General features: G+C 36.9%; 1 protein-coding gene across 2 annotated transcripts; it reads right to left on the bottom strand.

Annotated features, from left to right (window-relative positions):
• Positions 1-802: 802 nt before the first annotated feature.
• Positions 803-8,971, bottom strand: LOC130072173 (uncharacterized). 2 transcript variants are annotated; one of them, XM_056237138.1, is made up of 16 exons: positions 8,751-8,969; positions 8,180-8,321; positions 8,010-8,093; positions 7,552-7,923; positions 6,256-6,351; positions 5,948-6,177; positions 5,600-5,778; positions 5,403-5,496; positions 4,850-5,197; positions 4,617-4,734; positions 4,220-4,311; positions 3,798-3,912; positions 3,584-3,673; positions 3,003-3,164; positions 1,581-1,760; positions 805-1,496 (listed from the first exon to the last, which is right to left on the bottom strand). In XM_056237138.1, exons 1-16 carry the CDS (start codon positions 8,811-8,813, stop codon positions 1,291-1,293), a joined length of 2,571 nt encoding a protein of 856 aa, XP_056093113.1. In that variant the 5' UTR covers positions 8,814-8,969; the 3' UTR covers positions 805-1,290. The 2 variants fall into 2 exon arrangements, with proteins under 2 accessions (XP_056093114.1, XP_056093113.1); XM_056237139.1 differs by lacking the exon at positions 3,584-3,673 and having other exon boundaries at positions 803-1,496; positions 8,751-8,971.
• Positions 8,972-16,305: the final 7,334 nt, after the last annotated feature.

The following is a 16,305-nucleotide window of genomic DNA, read 5'->3' as shown; positions in this document are numbered from 1 at the left end:
CACACACAAACACATTTTTTAAAATGGAAAAAATTATATAAACAGTCACAATATAAAACGATTACTAATAAAAAAGACAGTAGTATAACTAATCAGAAAATATTTTTACATATCAAAGGAAAATATAAAAAGATTTACATATTTCAACTGTTTTTAAAGCCTTCTTGATACATGAGTCAGAGATAGTCCCAAAGTAATGTTGTACATCAGTACTCAAAACATAGAAAAGTGGTTTCTGACCTGAAAATTTACATTTGTGTATATAAAATTTTGTTTTAAAAAAGATCATTACGAATATTTTGTTTTTGTCTAATTGATGATTTTTCCAATTAACAATTCCAAACTAAACATTTTTCCCAGAGTAGAGAAAAATCCTTATCAATGTTATCAATAACAAAATGGGAAAAGTCTTTACATAACAATTTAGAATAATGGCAAAGCCAAAACAAATGCACTAGTCTCTGGGTGCTGTCCACAAAAATAACAATTTGCATTAACATCTACCTTGAATTTCTTTAAGAAAGTATTAACGGGATATACACGTTGGATAATTCGAAAGGAAACTTCTCTTATTAATTAATTATCTTATTAATAATTAAGTATCTTTTTTCCCTAATATTGTCTGGAAAAAGTCTGGCTAACATTTGTTTTTCATAACTGAAGGTGTGATTTTTAAAACCATCATATGTGACGTCAATCTACTGTAGTGCTGAGTTATAAAACACAAATATCTTTAAAACAAGAGATATTTAATTTTCCACTTAATGTTCGGCGTTTTCGTTTTCCCGAAAGGAAAAACAAAACATACATTGTTCACGTATATTATAATTTGTATGTATGTTAAAACACTGCGGTGTAAAATGTTCACAGATATTTGTTACACTCTTAATTTGTACAATTTATTTAAGAAGTACATTTAGATTGAAGTTATGTTAAAATATTTTATTATTTTGATGTCTTTTTAAATGCTTTGGCAATATTGTAATATTTACAGTCATTCCAATAAAGCAATATTGAGAGAGAGAGAGAGAGAGAGAGAGAGAGAGAGAGAGAGAGAAAATATTCTATGGAAACATAGCACACTGTTGGAGACAGTAACAATACAATAGGCTATGTACAGTTAACTACTTTACATATACAAATTATATACAAATGCAATGAAGCTATGTATGCATGCGCAATACATTTCGACCAATGTAATGCTAAAAAAAAAAAAAAAAAAAAAAAAAAAAAAGGTAATTTGTCATGTTTGACATCTTGATAGAGTCATACACATTTTCTCCCTAATAACTACTCTCCCAGTTCCTCATCAATTGAGGAAGTATCCTCTAAGTCTTCCTCTTCAGAGAAGTCATCGAAGGACAATGTTTGCGGTCCAAGAATACTTTTGTATGTTGTGCGTGCTGTATCCAGTTGTGCTTCAACTTCACACAATCTTTTCTTCAGTACAGAAAGTAGTCCCTCAAGTCCTTTCTCCATTAAGCCCTCTGTACTGCCTGAAAATGTGACATTAAAATATAAAGAAATGATCCAATGGTTTCCAGAGAAGCAAATTGAAGAAAACTATTTATTGTCCTTACATTTCCCATTGGTGTCTTCAGTGAGCTGAAAGGTAAACTCTACAATCAGTCCAGCAACACTCCTCATGTACTCCATGTGCTGCTTGACTTCACGAACCACAATAACTTCTTCTTCTTTCAGTCTAGCCAGCAGCATTACCTTGTCAAAAACATTTTTTTTCCACTCCATATCACCATGACCTGCAATACCCATACCTGTCAAGTATCCCGTTTTGGCCGGGAAAGTCCCGTATTTTACCCTTCTTTCCCGCCGTCCTCCCGTATTAGTGTTTTCCCGTAAATCTCCCGTATTTTAACCTGCGTTATTGAAAAATAATAATACCCCGGGCGGAGTAAAAAAAAACAAAAAACATTCCCACTCGGAGCTCTGTCACTAGCCTCGCGATAACTACAGGTAGGTGGCAGTGTCGCGAGGTTAGTGGTCAGATGATGAGTGACAACGCAAAAAAAAAAAAAAAAAAAAAAACAGAGTCGGATGATCTACGCTATGATATGACAGAGCAAGGCACTCCTGCCAAAAAACCAAAACCCTCATGTACTAAATACCGCGATCAATGGGATAGCGAATTTACTTTTCTGAAGAGGAGCAGGGTGGGGGACAGTCACGGTTAGCATCTCACACGGGGAAGGAGCATGGTACGAAAGATTGTTACAGAGAATAGGATGACGTTAGACAACAGAACTGTTTGCTACTCTCATGTAAAATTAACCACTCTGGCCCAGCCCACAAATACACTCCTTCCAAAACAGTTAATACAAAGTCTGCAACAAATTTGTTCAATAACTCACTAAAAGAGTAAAGAAAAGTTATGTGAAATGAAAAGAAAAACTGCAAATGAAAAGCAATGTGAAATGAAAAGCAATGTGAAATGAAAATAAAATGTAAATGTAAAGACAAGCAATGTTAAATGAACAGAAAATATGCAAATAAGCCTTTAAATAATGCTCTTAATATATATATACCATATATATATATATGTGTGTGTGTGTGTGTGTGTGTGTGTGTTTTAATTAACACCTGTCTTAAAATGTAAGGGATACTGGAGCTTGGTTGGGGTGGTGGGACTGCTCGCGGTGGGCGCCGGAAAATTTCCCTTATTTTCAAATCCAAAACTTGACATGTATGCATTACATCAAAGTGTTATCTTACAGCCTATAAAAATATTGGGACAGAAGATATTTTGCATGCTGTACTACTACAATAGAGAAATAAACCCTGGAAGGATGAGATAGAACCCCAGCGCTTCGCAAAGGGGTTTGATCACATCCATTTACATTCTTTTTTTTTTTTTTTTTTTGCATATTGCCCAATGTCTTATTTTTTTAACATCAGCTAACATTTTTTACATCAGATTACATATTTACATCAAGATGTGTGCATAAAACAAATTGTATTCAGTGCATTTCCGAGGAAGTACTTACATTCCCATGGCCAGGAGTAGTTGTCCACAGCCAGGAGTTCATTGGGAGGAGGGAGTTTTTCAGCTTCCCCCACAGTAGCATTGTGGTCATTGATGGCAACTTCCAAGGCTTTCTTCTCAACAGCAATCTTTTTTCTCAGTTGATGCCTTCGCTTATTCCCACCTACAATGAGAAACACAAAATGAGTGTGCATTCACACGATGACTACACAATAGCACCATACAAAATACGACTTCACAATATGCATGTATGTGTTATGATTATTGTGACAGATTTTGTGTGATAATTTTTGCTTTTTTCCAGAATCTATTTTAAACAATCATACATTTTTTTAAATAGAGGACAAAATTGGTAGGTCAGGACATCTCTGCACTTTGCAGAAATATTGGAAATATTTGGATATTGCACTAAACCTTATCATGATTTTGACAGTTTTTCAGTATGCTGCCCTGACTTGTAGTAAACATAGTTTTTTTTTTATATATATATATAAATGGCTTTGCTATTTTTACTATGTATAAATCAGTAGTGAATTCATTTTTTCACAAATCTGCATTACTAGTTGCCTTTTCTGCTCTCACCAGACTGACGATACAGCTGAAATTTTCGCTGTTTGATGCCCAAATATAGCCCCTCGATGGTCCTCTGCAGGTCATTTTGGATTGTTGCTTCTTTGTATGACAAAAAACAAATGAATGCCCATTTTAGTTTACAATCAGCCTCTTTAGATCCTCTGTACAAGAGCAGAGCCAATGATTCTTTAAAATATGCCATTAAATAATTTTTTCAAATTACCTGAGGTCCACCCCTGAACATCAGACACCCACTGCTGGACTGTGTCTTGCTGTAGAGATAACTCAGCTGTGAGTTTCTCTAGGTCCTTTGTTGCCTCTGCAATCCTTTGTACAGTCTGTCCAAAAGAAATGTCCATGTTGACAAATGCTGAGACAATTGGCTTTATGCACAGCTGCACTACTTCCTGAACTTAAGCCAGCTACTTGTTTCCTGTCTGCCATTATTGGACAAAATGATTGGTTCAGGTGTGCCTGACCTCAGTAGTCACGGCAACAATAATCAGACACACCTGAATTAATCAAGCTTGGCCAATAATGTCAGACAGGAAACAAGGAGCTGGCTTAAGTTCAGGAAGTAGTGCAGCTGTGCATAAAGCCAATTTAAAAAAAAAATGTTGTTATGCATATTTGCCTAGTAAGTACCTTGACGTATCTTTTGGCCAATGTCCGGTCAAGGTTTTCTGCCTTTCGCTTGTTCCAGCCACTTGCCTGGATTGTCAGCATGTCTGTGCGAACTTGACACACAATGAATGTGCAGTAATTTAGGTTCACAGTGAGGACCAAAGATCAGATACTACATTGATCATTCTCTAATATTGTCACATAAACCTGGAAATAATCATACACTTAATTGACGAATCAGAAGATAAATTATTATAAAGAGAATCCTGATCAGTGTCTGTAAGCTGACTAGACTTATTTTCTTGTTTTCACTTATGCATTTCACCTATGCATGGAACTCTAAAATGCAAAGGCCGAGCATCAGTGTTCAAACCCCTTGGTCTCAATTTGGACACAACTATACATGAAAAATGCTTACCGGCTTTTGACATGTACTTGGAACATATGGCTGCTCGGGAGAGGAAGCTGTTAACCTGTTCAACCTCCTCCCCGATTGTTGTTCCAGCTCCTTCTTGATTGCGTCCCCCCCATTTTAACTGTAACACATTTACATGAATGTAATCATTTGGAAAACAACAAGTAGGGGCAGAGTACAGACAATCATAACGTGTGGTACAAATGGTAAGAAATACATCTAATTGTCATGATTACCTCACACATCCATGAATGCGCTTTTGCATGCATGATGGAGAGAAATGGGCGCATATCCAGCAAGTCCTCCAACTCTGGACAGTGTTCCACAACTCTCTCCAGATATGGCCAATATTTGCAGACCACATCAGAGCAAAAGAACTGGACGTTCTGTGAAGCTAGCTGTTTCTGGAGATATAATGGGTATGCAAAAATTTCTCCACGGAACATATTCAGTCCCTTCAGCAAAACCCCATGACGGCAGACAGCCAATTCAACACCTTCCTCATCTAGTTTGCTTGCAGACTTGTTGGCGGACTCTCGTGCTGCGGTCCACTGACCCGCACCACATCTCCCTTTTCCTGGATTCTTAAACAGATGAGGGCAAATACAGACATTTACACAGTTACATTTTATACAGTAAGCTGTAAATCATGGTATTATGGCATTTGATGGAGTAATGCCGCTCTATCACTTAATTAAACTAAATATTGTTTAAATTTGGGGGGGGGGTAGCATTCATAAAAATGTGAAATTGTGGTGTTACACATGAAGAAATATAAATTTAGCTTACATGTCCAGTTTTTCCATGGATGTAATCAACAAAGGAGGACACCTCAGCATCACTGGCCAAAAAGACTCCATCAAAAAACCCATCAGGTCTTGGTCTATAGATGTAGATGTGGGTAAAATTTATTGTATAAAAGTAATTTGTACTTGATTTGTACTTTTGATTTTGATCCTTTTAATTTGTACTTGAATGTTACACACCCTGGTTGGCTTTTGAAACGATATAATTTGCGGTTCCCATCCACTGCAACTGCCAACATGGAGGGTGTGCATGCAGGGCACTGAAAATGCTGGACCTGAGACAGCTTGTCAACCTCAAATTTGGCATAGGCCCATTCGAGGAAGGCCCTCTGCATTGTGTCCCCACATATCTTACCACTCTGAGAACAAAAGTGGAAAAAAAAAGGTTGGCTTCCGACTATGGTCATGACGAAGAAAGGGCTCCATCAAGAAATATGTACTGAAACTTTGGGGATTGTAAGAACAAGTCCTAACAATGAATCAGTTATTTATAACGTAATCCAAATAAGAAATGATGAGTCCACTCACTCGCCCAAAGAGTTTTGTACGACACTCGAGCATGCTGACAAAAGCTTGTCTTGACATCCCTGGGGCAGTGATTTTAAGATCTTCATACGTGGTGAACAAGTCCACCATGTACAAGGTCTCAAAATTGACAGTGGCTGGCCAGTAACCACTTTCAACCAGATCACTCATGGTTACTGGCAAGGTTTTTCCACAGGAGCAGTTTACTGATGGAAGGAATAGGTTGTATCTTCCTGAAATTTCAAAGAAAAACAATTATCTATTGTTCACAAGAAACAAAAAACACAATATGAAGAAATAAAAAAGGTTACCGTTCATTCCAACTAAAATAACTGGCTTTCCCCTGGAAAAGCTTGTTTGCCCAGTGGAGCAGTCGCAGCAGGGAGGAACGATTGGTAACATGCAATCTAAAAAGCAGAATTAGTTTACATATTAGTGTAAATGAAACAGTAAGGGTGTTGTTTCTATCAAACAAAACTTCATCCAGCATGTTTGTTGGAGTAAACCAGGGTTCGTGTAAGATGTAAAATAGCCTACACTCACCTAAAGGATTATTAGGAACACCATACTAATACTGTGTTTGACCCCCTTTTGCCTTCAGAACTGCCTTAATTCTACGTGGCATTGATTCAACAAGGTGCTGAAAGCATTCTTTAGAAATGTTGGTCCATATTGATAGGATAACATCTTGCAGTTGATGGAGATTTGTGGGATGCAAATCCAGGGCACGAAGCTCCCGTTCCACCACATCCCAAAGATGCTCTATTGGGTTGAGATCTGGTGACTATGGGGGCCATTTTAGTACAGTGAACTCATTGTCATGTTCAAGAAACCAATTTGAAATGATTCGAGCTTTGTGACATGGTGCATTATCCTGCTGGAAGTAGCCATCAGAGGATGGACATGGTGGCCATAAAGGGATGGATATGGTCAGAACTAATGCTCAGGTAGGCCGTGGCGTTTAAACGATGCCCAATTGGCACTAAGGGGCCTAAAGTGTGCCAAGAAAACATCCCCCACACCATTACACCACCACCACCAGCCTGTACAGTGGTAACAAGGCATGATGGATCCATGTTCTCATTCTGTTTACGCCAAATTCTGACTCTACCATCTGAATGTCTCAACAGAAATCGAGACTCATCAGACCAGGCAACATTTTTCCAGTCTTCAACTGTCCAATTTTGGTGAGCTCTTGCAAATTGTAGCCTCTTTTTCCTATTTGTAGTGGAGATGAGTGGTACCCGGTTCTCCTCTGACCTCTATCATCAACAAGGCATTTTCGCCCACAGGACTGCCGCATACTGGATGTTTTCCCCTTTTCACACCATTCTTTGTAAACCCTAGAAATGGTTGTGTGTGAAAATCCCAGTAACTGAGCAGATTGTGAAATTCTCAGACCGGCCCATCTGGCACCAACAACCATGCCACGCTCAAAATTGCTTTTGGAGTTCAGGAGATTGTCTTGACCAGGACCACACCTCTAAATGCATTGAAGCAACTGCCATGTGATTGGTTGATTAGATAATTGCATTAAAGAGAAATTGAAGTGGTGTTTCTAATAATCCTTTAGGTGAGTGTATATAACCTGAGAATAAAAAAAATACCTTTTTCATAATAGGAGAATTTCCCTCCTTCATCCTGCTGAACAAAAGTGGATGGCGGCAGGTGTCTGAAAAACCCCTCCACCATGGATGCTCTGTTATGAAGCACCAGGGCCTCATGTGTGGAAAGGTCACAGGCTGTGCAGTAGAGTGATCGTGGCAAACAGTCTCTACACATCACTACTGCAGCCTTGTGTCCACAATGATGGCAAACCCCCTCCTTCGGCTTCTCAGATGCTAACATATTGTTCACCATGAGGGGCCTTATTACTGTCCAGTTCTCCAGAGAGGAAGTTTGCCTGTCCCTCCAATGTGAGGGGAGAGGTTTTTCAGCACCACTTCCCAAGAGGTCTCTGACATCTTGAATGAGGGAGTCTGAAAATGAAAAGGGAAGAAGGCAATGGTAAATCTGGGCAATTAACACATAACAAATGAGGAAACAAGTATAAAGGGAAAAAAACCTAAATTTTTGATGGTCACAGTGTCTTGTAGTGTCTCAGTTGTGCTGGTAGATGGAGCACAGGAGGGAACGCTTGCTGAAGAAACTGAAAAAATATGAATATCAATTTAGAACTTGCTCAATGAATAATGAATGCAACTACTGATGAAAAAAAAAAAAAAAAAAAAAAACCAGTAACGTTAGCCGAATTTCGCTTTCGTCTCTCCCCAGCTCTACATCTTTTTGGCAGAGGTTGACCATTGTCCTCATCAAGCCAAACGCACAGCTTTGTGGATTGCTTTGACCCTCCTTCAGTGTGTCCATGCTGATCCACCTAAATAAACAATTGAGCCACAGAATAAACCTCCACCCACTAAGGTTATCGCTACCTACAATCCCATTATAAAACCAATGTTATAATAAATATTACATTGTAAAAATTCAGTCTAACGGTTGTGGTCCTGTACTGTACAGACAGATCTAGAAAACTTTTTCTACATAAAAAAAGAAGAAAAAAAGAAAGTGAAACGTTTTTACATAATATTTAATTAAACTCTCACTGGCTCTAACGTAGGAAATCAGCTCAGCACTATAGCTTGCATTTGAATAAAGACAATGAACCTGTATAGTTGCACTTTGCTTGGAGTGCTTTTTAATTTTGCACCTTCCCTGCAATACCTCAGTCAGAGTCTATTATGGTCTTAGACCTTGCAATTAGCATTAATTAGTATGCTTTTTCCACCACTGAGATAATGTTATTTACCTTGCACTCGTCCAGGAATGCATCAGCCAGGAATATGGCATCTTCTGGGTCAAGGTTATTCATTTTTTCAGCTTGGTCAAGTTATCCACGCTTCCTTTTCCTCCTTGTTAACGTTTACCTTTTCCTGCCTTCTTCTTCTTCTTCTTCTTCTTCTTCTTCTTCTTCTTCTTCTTCGCGGTTCGCATCGATTTCGCGCATTACCGCCACCTACTGTGAACTTGAACCAGAAACGTTTCAGTTTCACATTATTCTGGCGAGATCTTAAAAGTATTCGCAACAACGAGCAAGCGAGTGATTATGTACATTGACTGAGTGAATATTATGAAAATAAAATATATAGGCTATTTCTCGCTAGAAATGTAATCAAAACTTGTTTTTATGCAGAAACTAAGTCAAAATATGCAGCGTCCATGTTATAGCAACCAAAACGTTTCAGTTTCACATTATTCTGTCGAGATCTGAAAAATATTCGCAATAACGAGCAAACAGGTGATTATGTACACTCACTGAGTGGATATTATGAAAATAAAATATATATTTCTTGCTAGAAATGTAATCAAAACTTATTTTTATGCAGAAACTAAGTCAAAATATGCCAATAGTCCATGTTATAGCAACCAAACGTAACAGTTTCACATTATTCTGGCGAGATCTGAAAAAATATTCTCAATAACGAGCAAACAGGTGATTATGTACACTCACTGAGTGGATATTATGAAAATAAAATATATATTTCTCGCTAGAAATGTAATCAAAACTTATTTTTATGCAGAAACTTAAGTCAAATAGCAGCGTCGATGTAATAGCAACCAAAACGTAACAGTTTCACTATTCTGGCGAGATCTGAAAAATATTCTCAATATAACGAGCAAACAGGTGATTATGTACACTCACTGAGTGGATATTATGAAAATAAAATATATATTTCTCGCTAGAAATGTAATCAAAACTTATTTTAATGCAGAAACTTAAGTCAAATAGCAGCGTCGATGTAATAGCAACCAAAACGTAACAGTTTCACATTATTCTGGCGAGATCTGAAAAATATTCTCAATAACGAGCAAACAGGTGATTATGTACACTCACTGAGTGGATATTATGAAAATAAAATATATATTTCTCGCTAGAAATGTAACCAAAACTTATTTTTATGCAGAAACTAACTCAAAATACAGTTTTTTTCACTAAACATGAAAGAAATGTCCGCCATGTTTTTGGTTCTCACAGCCGAAATCTTGAAAGTCACGTGACTCTGACGGAAAACAATAGGAGAAGACTAAGCCAAAAAAATGTAACAGTCATACAATTTAAGGGCCATTATTGTAACCCCTCTACGTTTTGCACTTTGGACCAACGTAGTCAGGGTACATTTTTATATGAGACTGGGTTGTTTGGATCACATAGGCCTATATATACAGGTCCTTCTAAAAAAATTAGCATATTGTGATAAAGTTCATTATTTTCCATAATGTAATGATAAAAATTAAACTTTCATATATTTTAGATTCATTGCACACCAACTGGAATATTTCAGGTCTTTTATTGTTTTAATACTGATGATTTTGGCATCCAGCTCATGAAAACCCAAAATTCCTGTCTAAAAAAATTAGCATATTTCATCCGACCAATAAAATAAGTGTTTTTAATACAAAAAAAAAAGTCAACCTTCAAATAATTATGTTCAGTTATGCACTCAATAGTCAATACTTGGTCGGGAATCCTTTTGCAGAAATGACTGCTTCAATGCGGCGTGGCATGGAGGCAATCAGCCTGTGGCACTGCTGAGGTGTTATGGAGGCCCAGGATGCTTCGATAGCGGCCTTAAGCTCATCCAGAGTGTTGGGTCTTGCGTCTCAACTTTCTCTTCACAATATCCCACAGATTCTCTATGGGGTTCAGGTCAGGAGAGTTGGCAGGCCAATTGAGCACAGTAATACCATGGTCAGTAAACCATTTACCAGTGGTTTTGGCACTGTGAGCAGGTGCCAGGTCGTGCTGAAAAATGAAATCTTCATCTCCATAAAGCTTTTCAGCAGATGGAAGCATGAAGTGCTCCAAAATCTCCTGATAGCTAGCTGCATTGACCCTGCCCTTGATAAAACACAGTGCACCAACACCAGCAGCTGACATGGCACCCCAGACCATCACTGACTGTGGGTACTTGACACTGGACTTTAGGCATTTTGGCATTTCCTTCTCCCCAGTCTTCCTCCAGACTCTGGCACCTTGATTTCCGAATGACATGCTAAAACTGAGCAACAGTCCAGTGCTGCTTCTCTGTAGCCCAGGTCAGGCGCTTCTGCCGCTGTTTCTGGTTCAAATGTGGCTTGACCTGGGGAATGCGGCACCTGTAGCCCATTTCCTGCACACACCTGTGCACGGTGGCTCTGGATGTTTCTACTCCAGACTCAGTCTACTGCTTCCGCAGGTCCCCCAAGGTCTGGAATCGGTCCTTCTCCACAATCTTCCTCAGGGTCCGGTCACCTCTTCTCGTTGTGCAGCGTTTTTTGCCACACTTTTTCCTTCCCACAGACTTCCCACTGAGGTGCCTTGATACAGCACTCTGGGAACAGCCTATTTGTTCAGAAATTTCTTTCTGTCTTACTCTCTTGCTTGAGGGTGTCAATGATGGCCTTCTGGACAGCAGTCAGGTCGGCAGTCTTACCCATGATTGCGGTTTTGAGTAATGAAACAGGCTGGGAGTTTTTAAAAGCCTCAGGAATCTTTTGCAGGTGTTTAGAGTTAATTAGTTGATTCAGATGATTAGGTTAATAGCTCGTTTAGAGACCCTTTTCATGATATGCTAATTTTTTGAGACAGGAATTTTGGGTTTTCATGAGCTGTATGCCAAAATCATCAGTATTAAAACAATAAAAGACCTGTAATATTTTAGTTGGTCTGCAATGAATCTAAAATATATGAAAGTTTAATTTTGATCATTACATTATGGAAAATAATGAACTTTATCACAATATGCTAATTTTTTGAGAAGGACCTGTATATATATATATATATATATATATATAACATGATATTATTTAGATATTTTTTCATTTTAATGACTAAAATTATCATAATTAGATAAGCTATCTTTGCAACAAAAACAGAAGAGACAAACATTATTTCTGTATATCTGTATATTATATCTATAGCCCGAAAACCATTGCCTGTCCTTTGGTTTGTATAATAGTATAATAACTTATACAACTACATTTGGATTATTAGACAATGTCGGAATAAAGTGACTCTATGGAGTTTTGCATTCATATGTAAAGGGGTGGGAACCATTGACACAGATTAGAAAGTGTTAAAACTCTTCACATGTGCTCGCAGTCATGTCATGCCCAACACAAACAACGATCAAATGCACGGATCTTCTTCTGTCTGTTCTCCAAAATGTATTTAAATGTAGGCTATATTTATGAAAGCATCTTTAAACTGGTTAACTGTGTCTAATAAGGCAGGCAAAGGCATCGTTTTCAAGTAGAGTTCGCACGCCACTGCGCAATACACACATTGTGTGTACACACATTCATAAACTGGACGATGATAATTATTTAATGTATAAATATGTCCAAAAAAAGGGTAATCTCATACTTTGTAGTAGTGCTATATGGCGTAATAATCTGTTTGGTTGTAAAATGTATTACCTGAATGAAATGAAATCGAATGTATTGTCGTGTGGAATAATTCATTCACAGACAGCTTACGAAGTAACATACGAAGATGTTCAACTAATAAAGATCTTCATCGCTGGCAAAAAATATGATGCATTTGCAGATTTACTTTCTAGACTGTACTGTGTGGACCGCCACTTCATGCAACGCTCTTGATGTTCTTAAATCTTCCTGTTACGACTCCGAGACGATTCAGTGCCTGCAGGAAACTGAACAGATCATTCAAACTGATTCGCGAACCGATTTAGACAGATCAGCCCAACTTGTTTGATGAAGTCTTTGAACAGAATCGACTCAAAAGAGTGATTCATTTGTGAATTGAGCATCGCTCATGCCCAGAAAAAAGAGAGAGCGCGCGCTTAGAATAAACTACGCTTTTAACAACATATTGGATTAAAATAAAGTAACGAGAGGAACGTCGCCCAACGTAACGAAGTAAAAGTACAGTTTTTTCATTAGAAATGTACTCGAGTTAAAGTAAAAGTACCCACAATTAAATCTACTCTTAAAAGTAAAAATTTTCCAAAATAATACTCAAGTAAATGTAACGAAGTAAATGTACTTCGTTACTACCCACCTCTGAATGTAGTGACGCACATTTGTGAATTTGTCAAATAGATGGGTAGTTGTGCACACACTAATAACTAGCACCAGGCCTATTCATTTGTAGTTGTTTGCGTGTGGGTTGTGAAATGCTTAAAAACGGTGGAAAGTCTCAAAATCCAAATGAATCAAATGAGATTGACTCAGAAAAGACGCCAATGATTGCATGCGCGTCACCTGATCCACACATGCACATCTTACTTGTTGCATGCGCAAATGATGATACACTAATACAAAATAAAACATTTGTATTCGTAAAAATGTCTGTATTTGTACAAATTGCAACACATTCATTCAATTTAGAATTTTGCACACGCAAGTTGAAAGGCATTTGGTTGTGGATAGTAAAACATTTCTGCAACATTAATCAAGTACATTGATATTTGTGCTTGCACGTGTTAATCATTTTGATACTATATTCACCCCATATTATTTTATTAGAATCACAAAACACATAACAGTTCTGACTATTTCTACCTAGAATGGCCATGTCGGTCATTTTGACCGCACGCATTATAGATATCATAAGTCTGCTACATTTCCCGTCATCAATGCGCACATATTGTACAAGAAGTGCACAAATGAGCAAGTTTCGCGGAGGGACTTCATCACGCGACTGGCAAGCGAACTTGGCTCCGACCTCATGAAATCAAAAGCCACACAACTGGTGGTGCGAGAGCCAGGACCCGGGCAAGAGCAGCAGCAGATGGAGAGAAGAAGGCAGTGCCAAGCAAGGAGGAACTGCAAAAAAAATAAAACCAAGGAGACACAAAGTAGTGTGTGGGAGCTGCACACGAAAGGTGGTGTTTACCTGTGTGGACTGTGCGTAAGCGTCAGTGAATGATGCGGGGTGTTTGTGCCGTTCAAATGAGCCCACTTGGAGGAAAACGTTACATCTTTATTATTACCTATCGTAACATTGTAGATCCATTTATTTTTAGATTTTGTATCGATTATTGAACTTATTTAGAAACAGGCCTGTACTAAACGGTATGAAACTTTGACATTTCCTAACTTTTTTGCTTGTCTATTTACGTGGTGAGTGCGGTGAAAAAAATATTTTTGACGCAAAACTTTCCTCACATAGAGGCAGCACCTGTCGAGGCAATGTCAGAATGACCGCTATGGTCGTTCTAGTAGTTATGGAATTCCGGTAGTTCTAGTGTTAAATCATTAACTTTAGATTTTACAAATAGAAAAGGTGATCTGAAGATGTTGGTTGTGTTTTAACATAATCATTATTTGATCTGTATCACTGAACTCATTGAGAGCATAATTTCTGAGTTAAATTTAGCGGTAACACTTTATAATAACTGCACACTATTAATCATTAGTTAAGCATGAGTAAACAGTTAATTCATCATTTATAAAGCATTAATAGACATTAAAAAGCAGTTATAAATACAGCTATAAATGCTTTTTTCTTGATTTATAAGCATAACCATAATGTGTTTAATAATTGTATTTTCATACTTTGTTAATGATCAATTAATAATTTCTAAATGAAGTATTGGATTATTTACAAACCAGTTATTTAAGAGTTGTTAGTGATTCATAAGATCACTTAGAAAGTGTAAGTAAATGTAGTAAATTCAGGTAGTAATAAAGCATTTAGTAGTGGTCAGTTAACTATTTTTGTGAGCTCATCTAAAGTGAGGACTATTCATGCCTTGTAAAGCATTTTTAAAGGAGATTTAAAGACTCATTTATCTTCTAAACAGAAAAATGAAACACAACTCAGTGATACAGAACATCGAAATATTTAAAAGCTTTTAAATCTCCTTTGTAAATGCTTTACAAGGCATATCTAGTCCTCACTTTAGATGAGCTCACAAAATAGTTAACTAACCACTACTAAATGCTTTTATAACTACCTGAATTAACCCTGAATTACAGTACAAATACATGTTAATAAAGCATTTACTAACACACTAAGTAACTATTACTATATGTCTGAATAATAAGATGTATGAATGTACATAGAAAGTGTTAGTAAATGATTAATAAACTTTAAAAGTAATCTTATGAACTACTGACAACTGTTAAATAACTGGTTTATAAATAATGCAATACTTCATTTAGATATGATAAATTGATCATTAATAAAGTATGAAAATACAATTATTAAACACATTATAAATATGCATTTAAATTAAGAATAAAGCATTTATAGCTGTATTTATAAACTGCTTATTAATGTCTATTAATGCTTTATAAATGATGAATTAACTGTTGATTAATGCTTAACTAATGATTAATAGCGTGCAGTTATTATAAAGTGTTACCAATTTAGCATACCATTTTTTGCCTTTTCAATGAAATCCAAATGATCAAATCAATAAAAAACATTTTATGTAGGCACACACAGATATCAAGAATTAGTGTATGAATCTCAGCAATGGTGACAAACAGATCACCTCTGAACATAAACTCATTATTTATTCATGCAGCAATGTCAAGTCAAGTCAAGTCATCCTCATTTATATAGCGCTTTTAACAATGTAAATTGTTTCAAAGCAGCTTTACAGAGATAAACATACAATTTAAGGTTGTAACGCTCAGCCTAGATTATAGGTGATTATACACAAAACTTTTACGGTCTTAACCTTTCGTTTAAATATTGTTTGAATGTTTCTCAAAGAAAGAGGCTTGGATAACCACAACTCGAGTTAACTTCCAAATATTTTTACAATAAGATGAAAACAAACAACCATCTGTAACCAGAAATGTATATACAAGTCATAGAAAGAAACCAAAATAGATACAAAATAATAACAATAATTGTATAAAAGAACAAAATAAATAGTCCCGTACAAAGCACTGTACGTGTGTCTGTGTAAGTGTGTGTGTGTTGAATCGGCCTCACCGGCACATATGTTTAGGTCCAGGGCCCTCATTTATCAACAGTGCGTAGAAAAGGTTCTATATTTTGTCCAACGAATGAAATTTAGAATGTGCCTAAGTACAAGAAAATCCGCATTTATCAAACGTGCGCACGCAGTTCTTACGCACATGAGTAAGCAATCATTGTTGATAAATACCACATGTGCGTAAGTACCATGCTCGTTCACATTCATGGTCATTAGCATTCGGAAACGCCTCCAATTAACCATGTAACGCTCAGCCTCCCTTGAAGCAGGTTACACCTCTAAATATAATTCGGGGGGGAAATAAAAAACCCTTTATCTAAGTGAAAATTAAACTTGTTCACATTGAATACAAAAATAAACAACAAGATGGATGGATAACCACAAAATGTATTAAATAACCAACAC

Source organism: Rhinichthys klamathensis, unplaced genomic scaffold (genome assembly GCF_029890125.1).
Source record: "Rhinichthys klamathensis goyatoka isolate OS25496 unplaced genomic scaffold, OSU_Roscu_1.1 h1tg000479l_1, whole genome shotgun sequence".
Taxonomy (NCBI): domain Eukaryota; kingdom Metazoa; phylum Chordata; class Actinopteri; order Cypriniformes; family Leuciscidae; genus Rhinichthys; species Rhinichthys klamathensis.
The sequence above is the reverse complement of the archived record's forward strand: the minus strand, read 5'-3'. Positions and strand labels throughout refer to the sequence as shown.

Coding starts and splice junctions, on each gene's coding strand:
- LOC130072173 (XM_056237138.1), bottom strand. CDS start 8,813: ATGAATAACCTTGACCCAGAAGATGCCATATTCCTGGCTGATGCATTC. Junction 6,352..7,551: donor ATTCTCCTATTATGAAAAAG/GTATTTTTTTTA, acceptor TCTGCTTTTTAG/ATTGCATGTTACCAATCGTT. Junction 1,761..3,002: donor CTACTCCTGGCCATGGGAAT/GTAAGTACTTCC, acceptor TGGGTATTGCAG/GTCATGGTGATATGGAGTGG.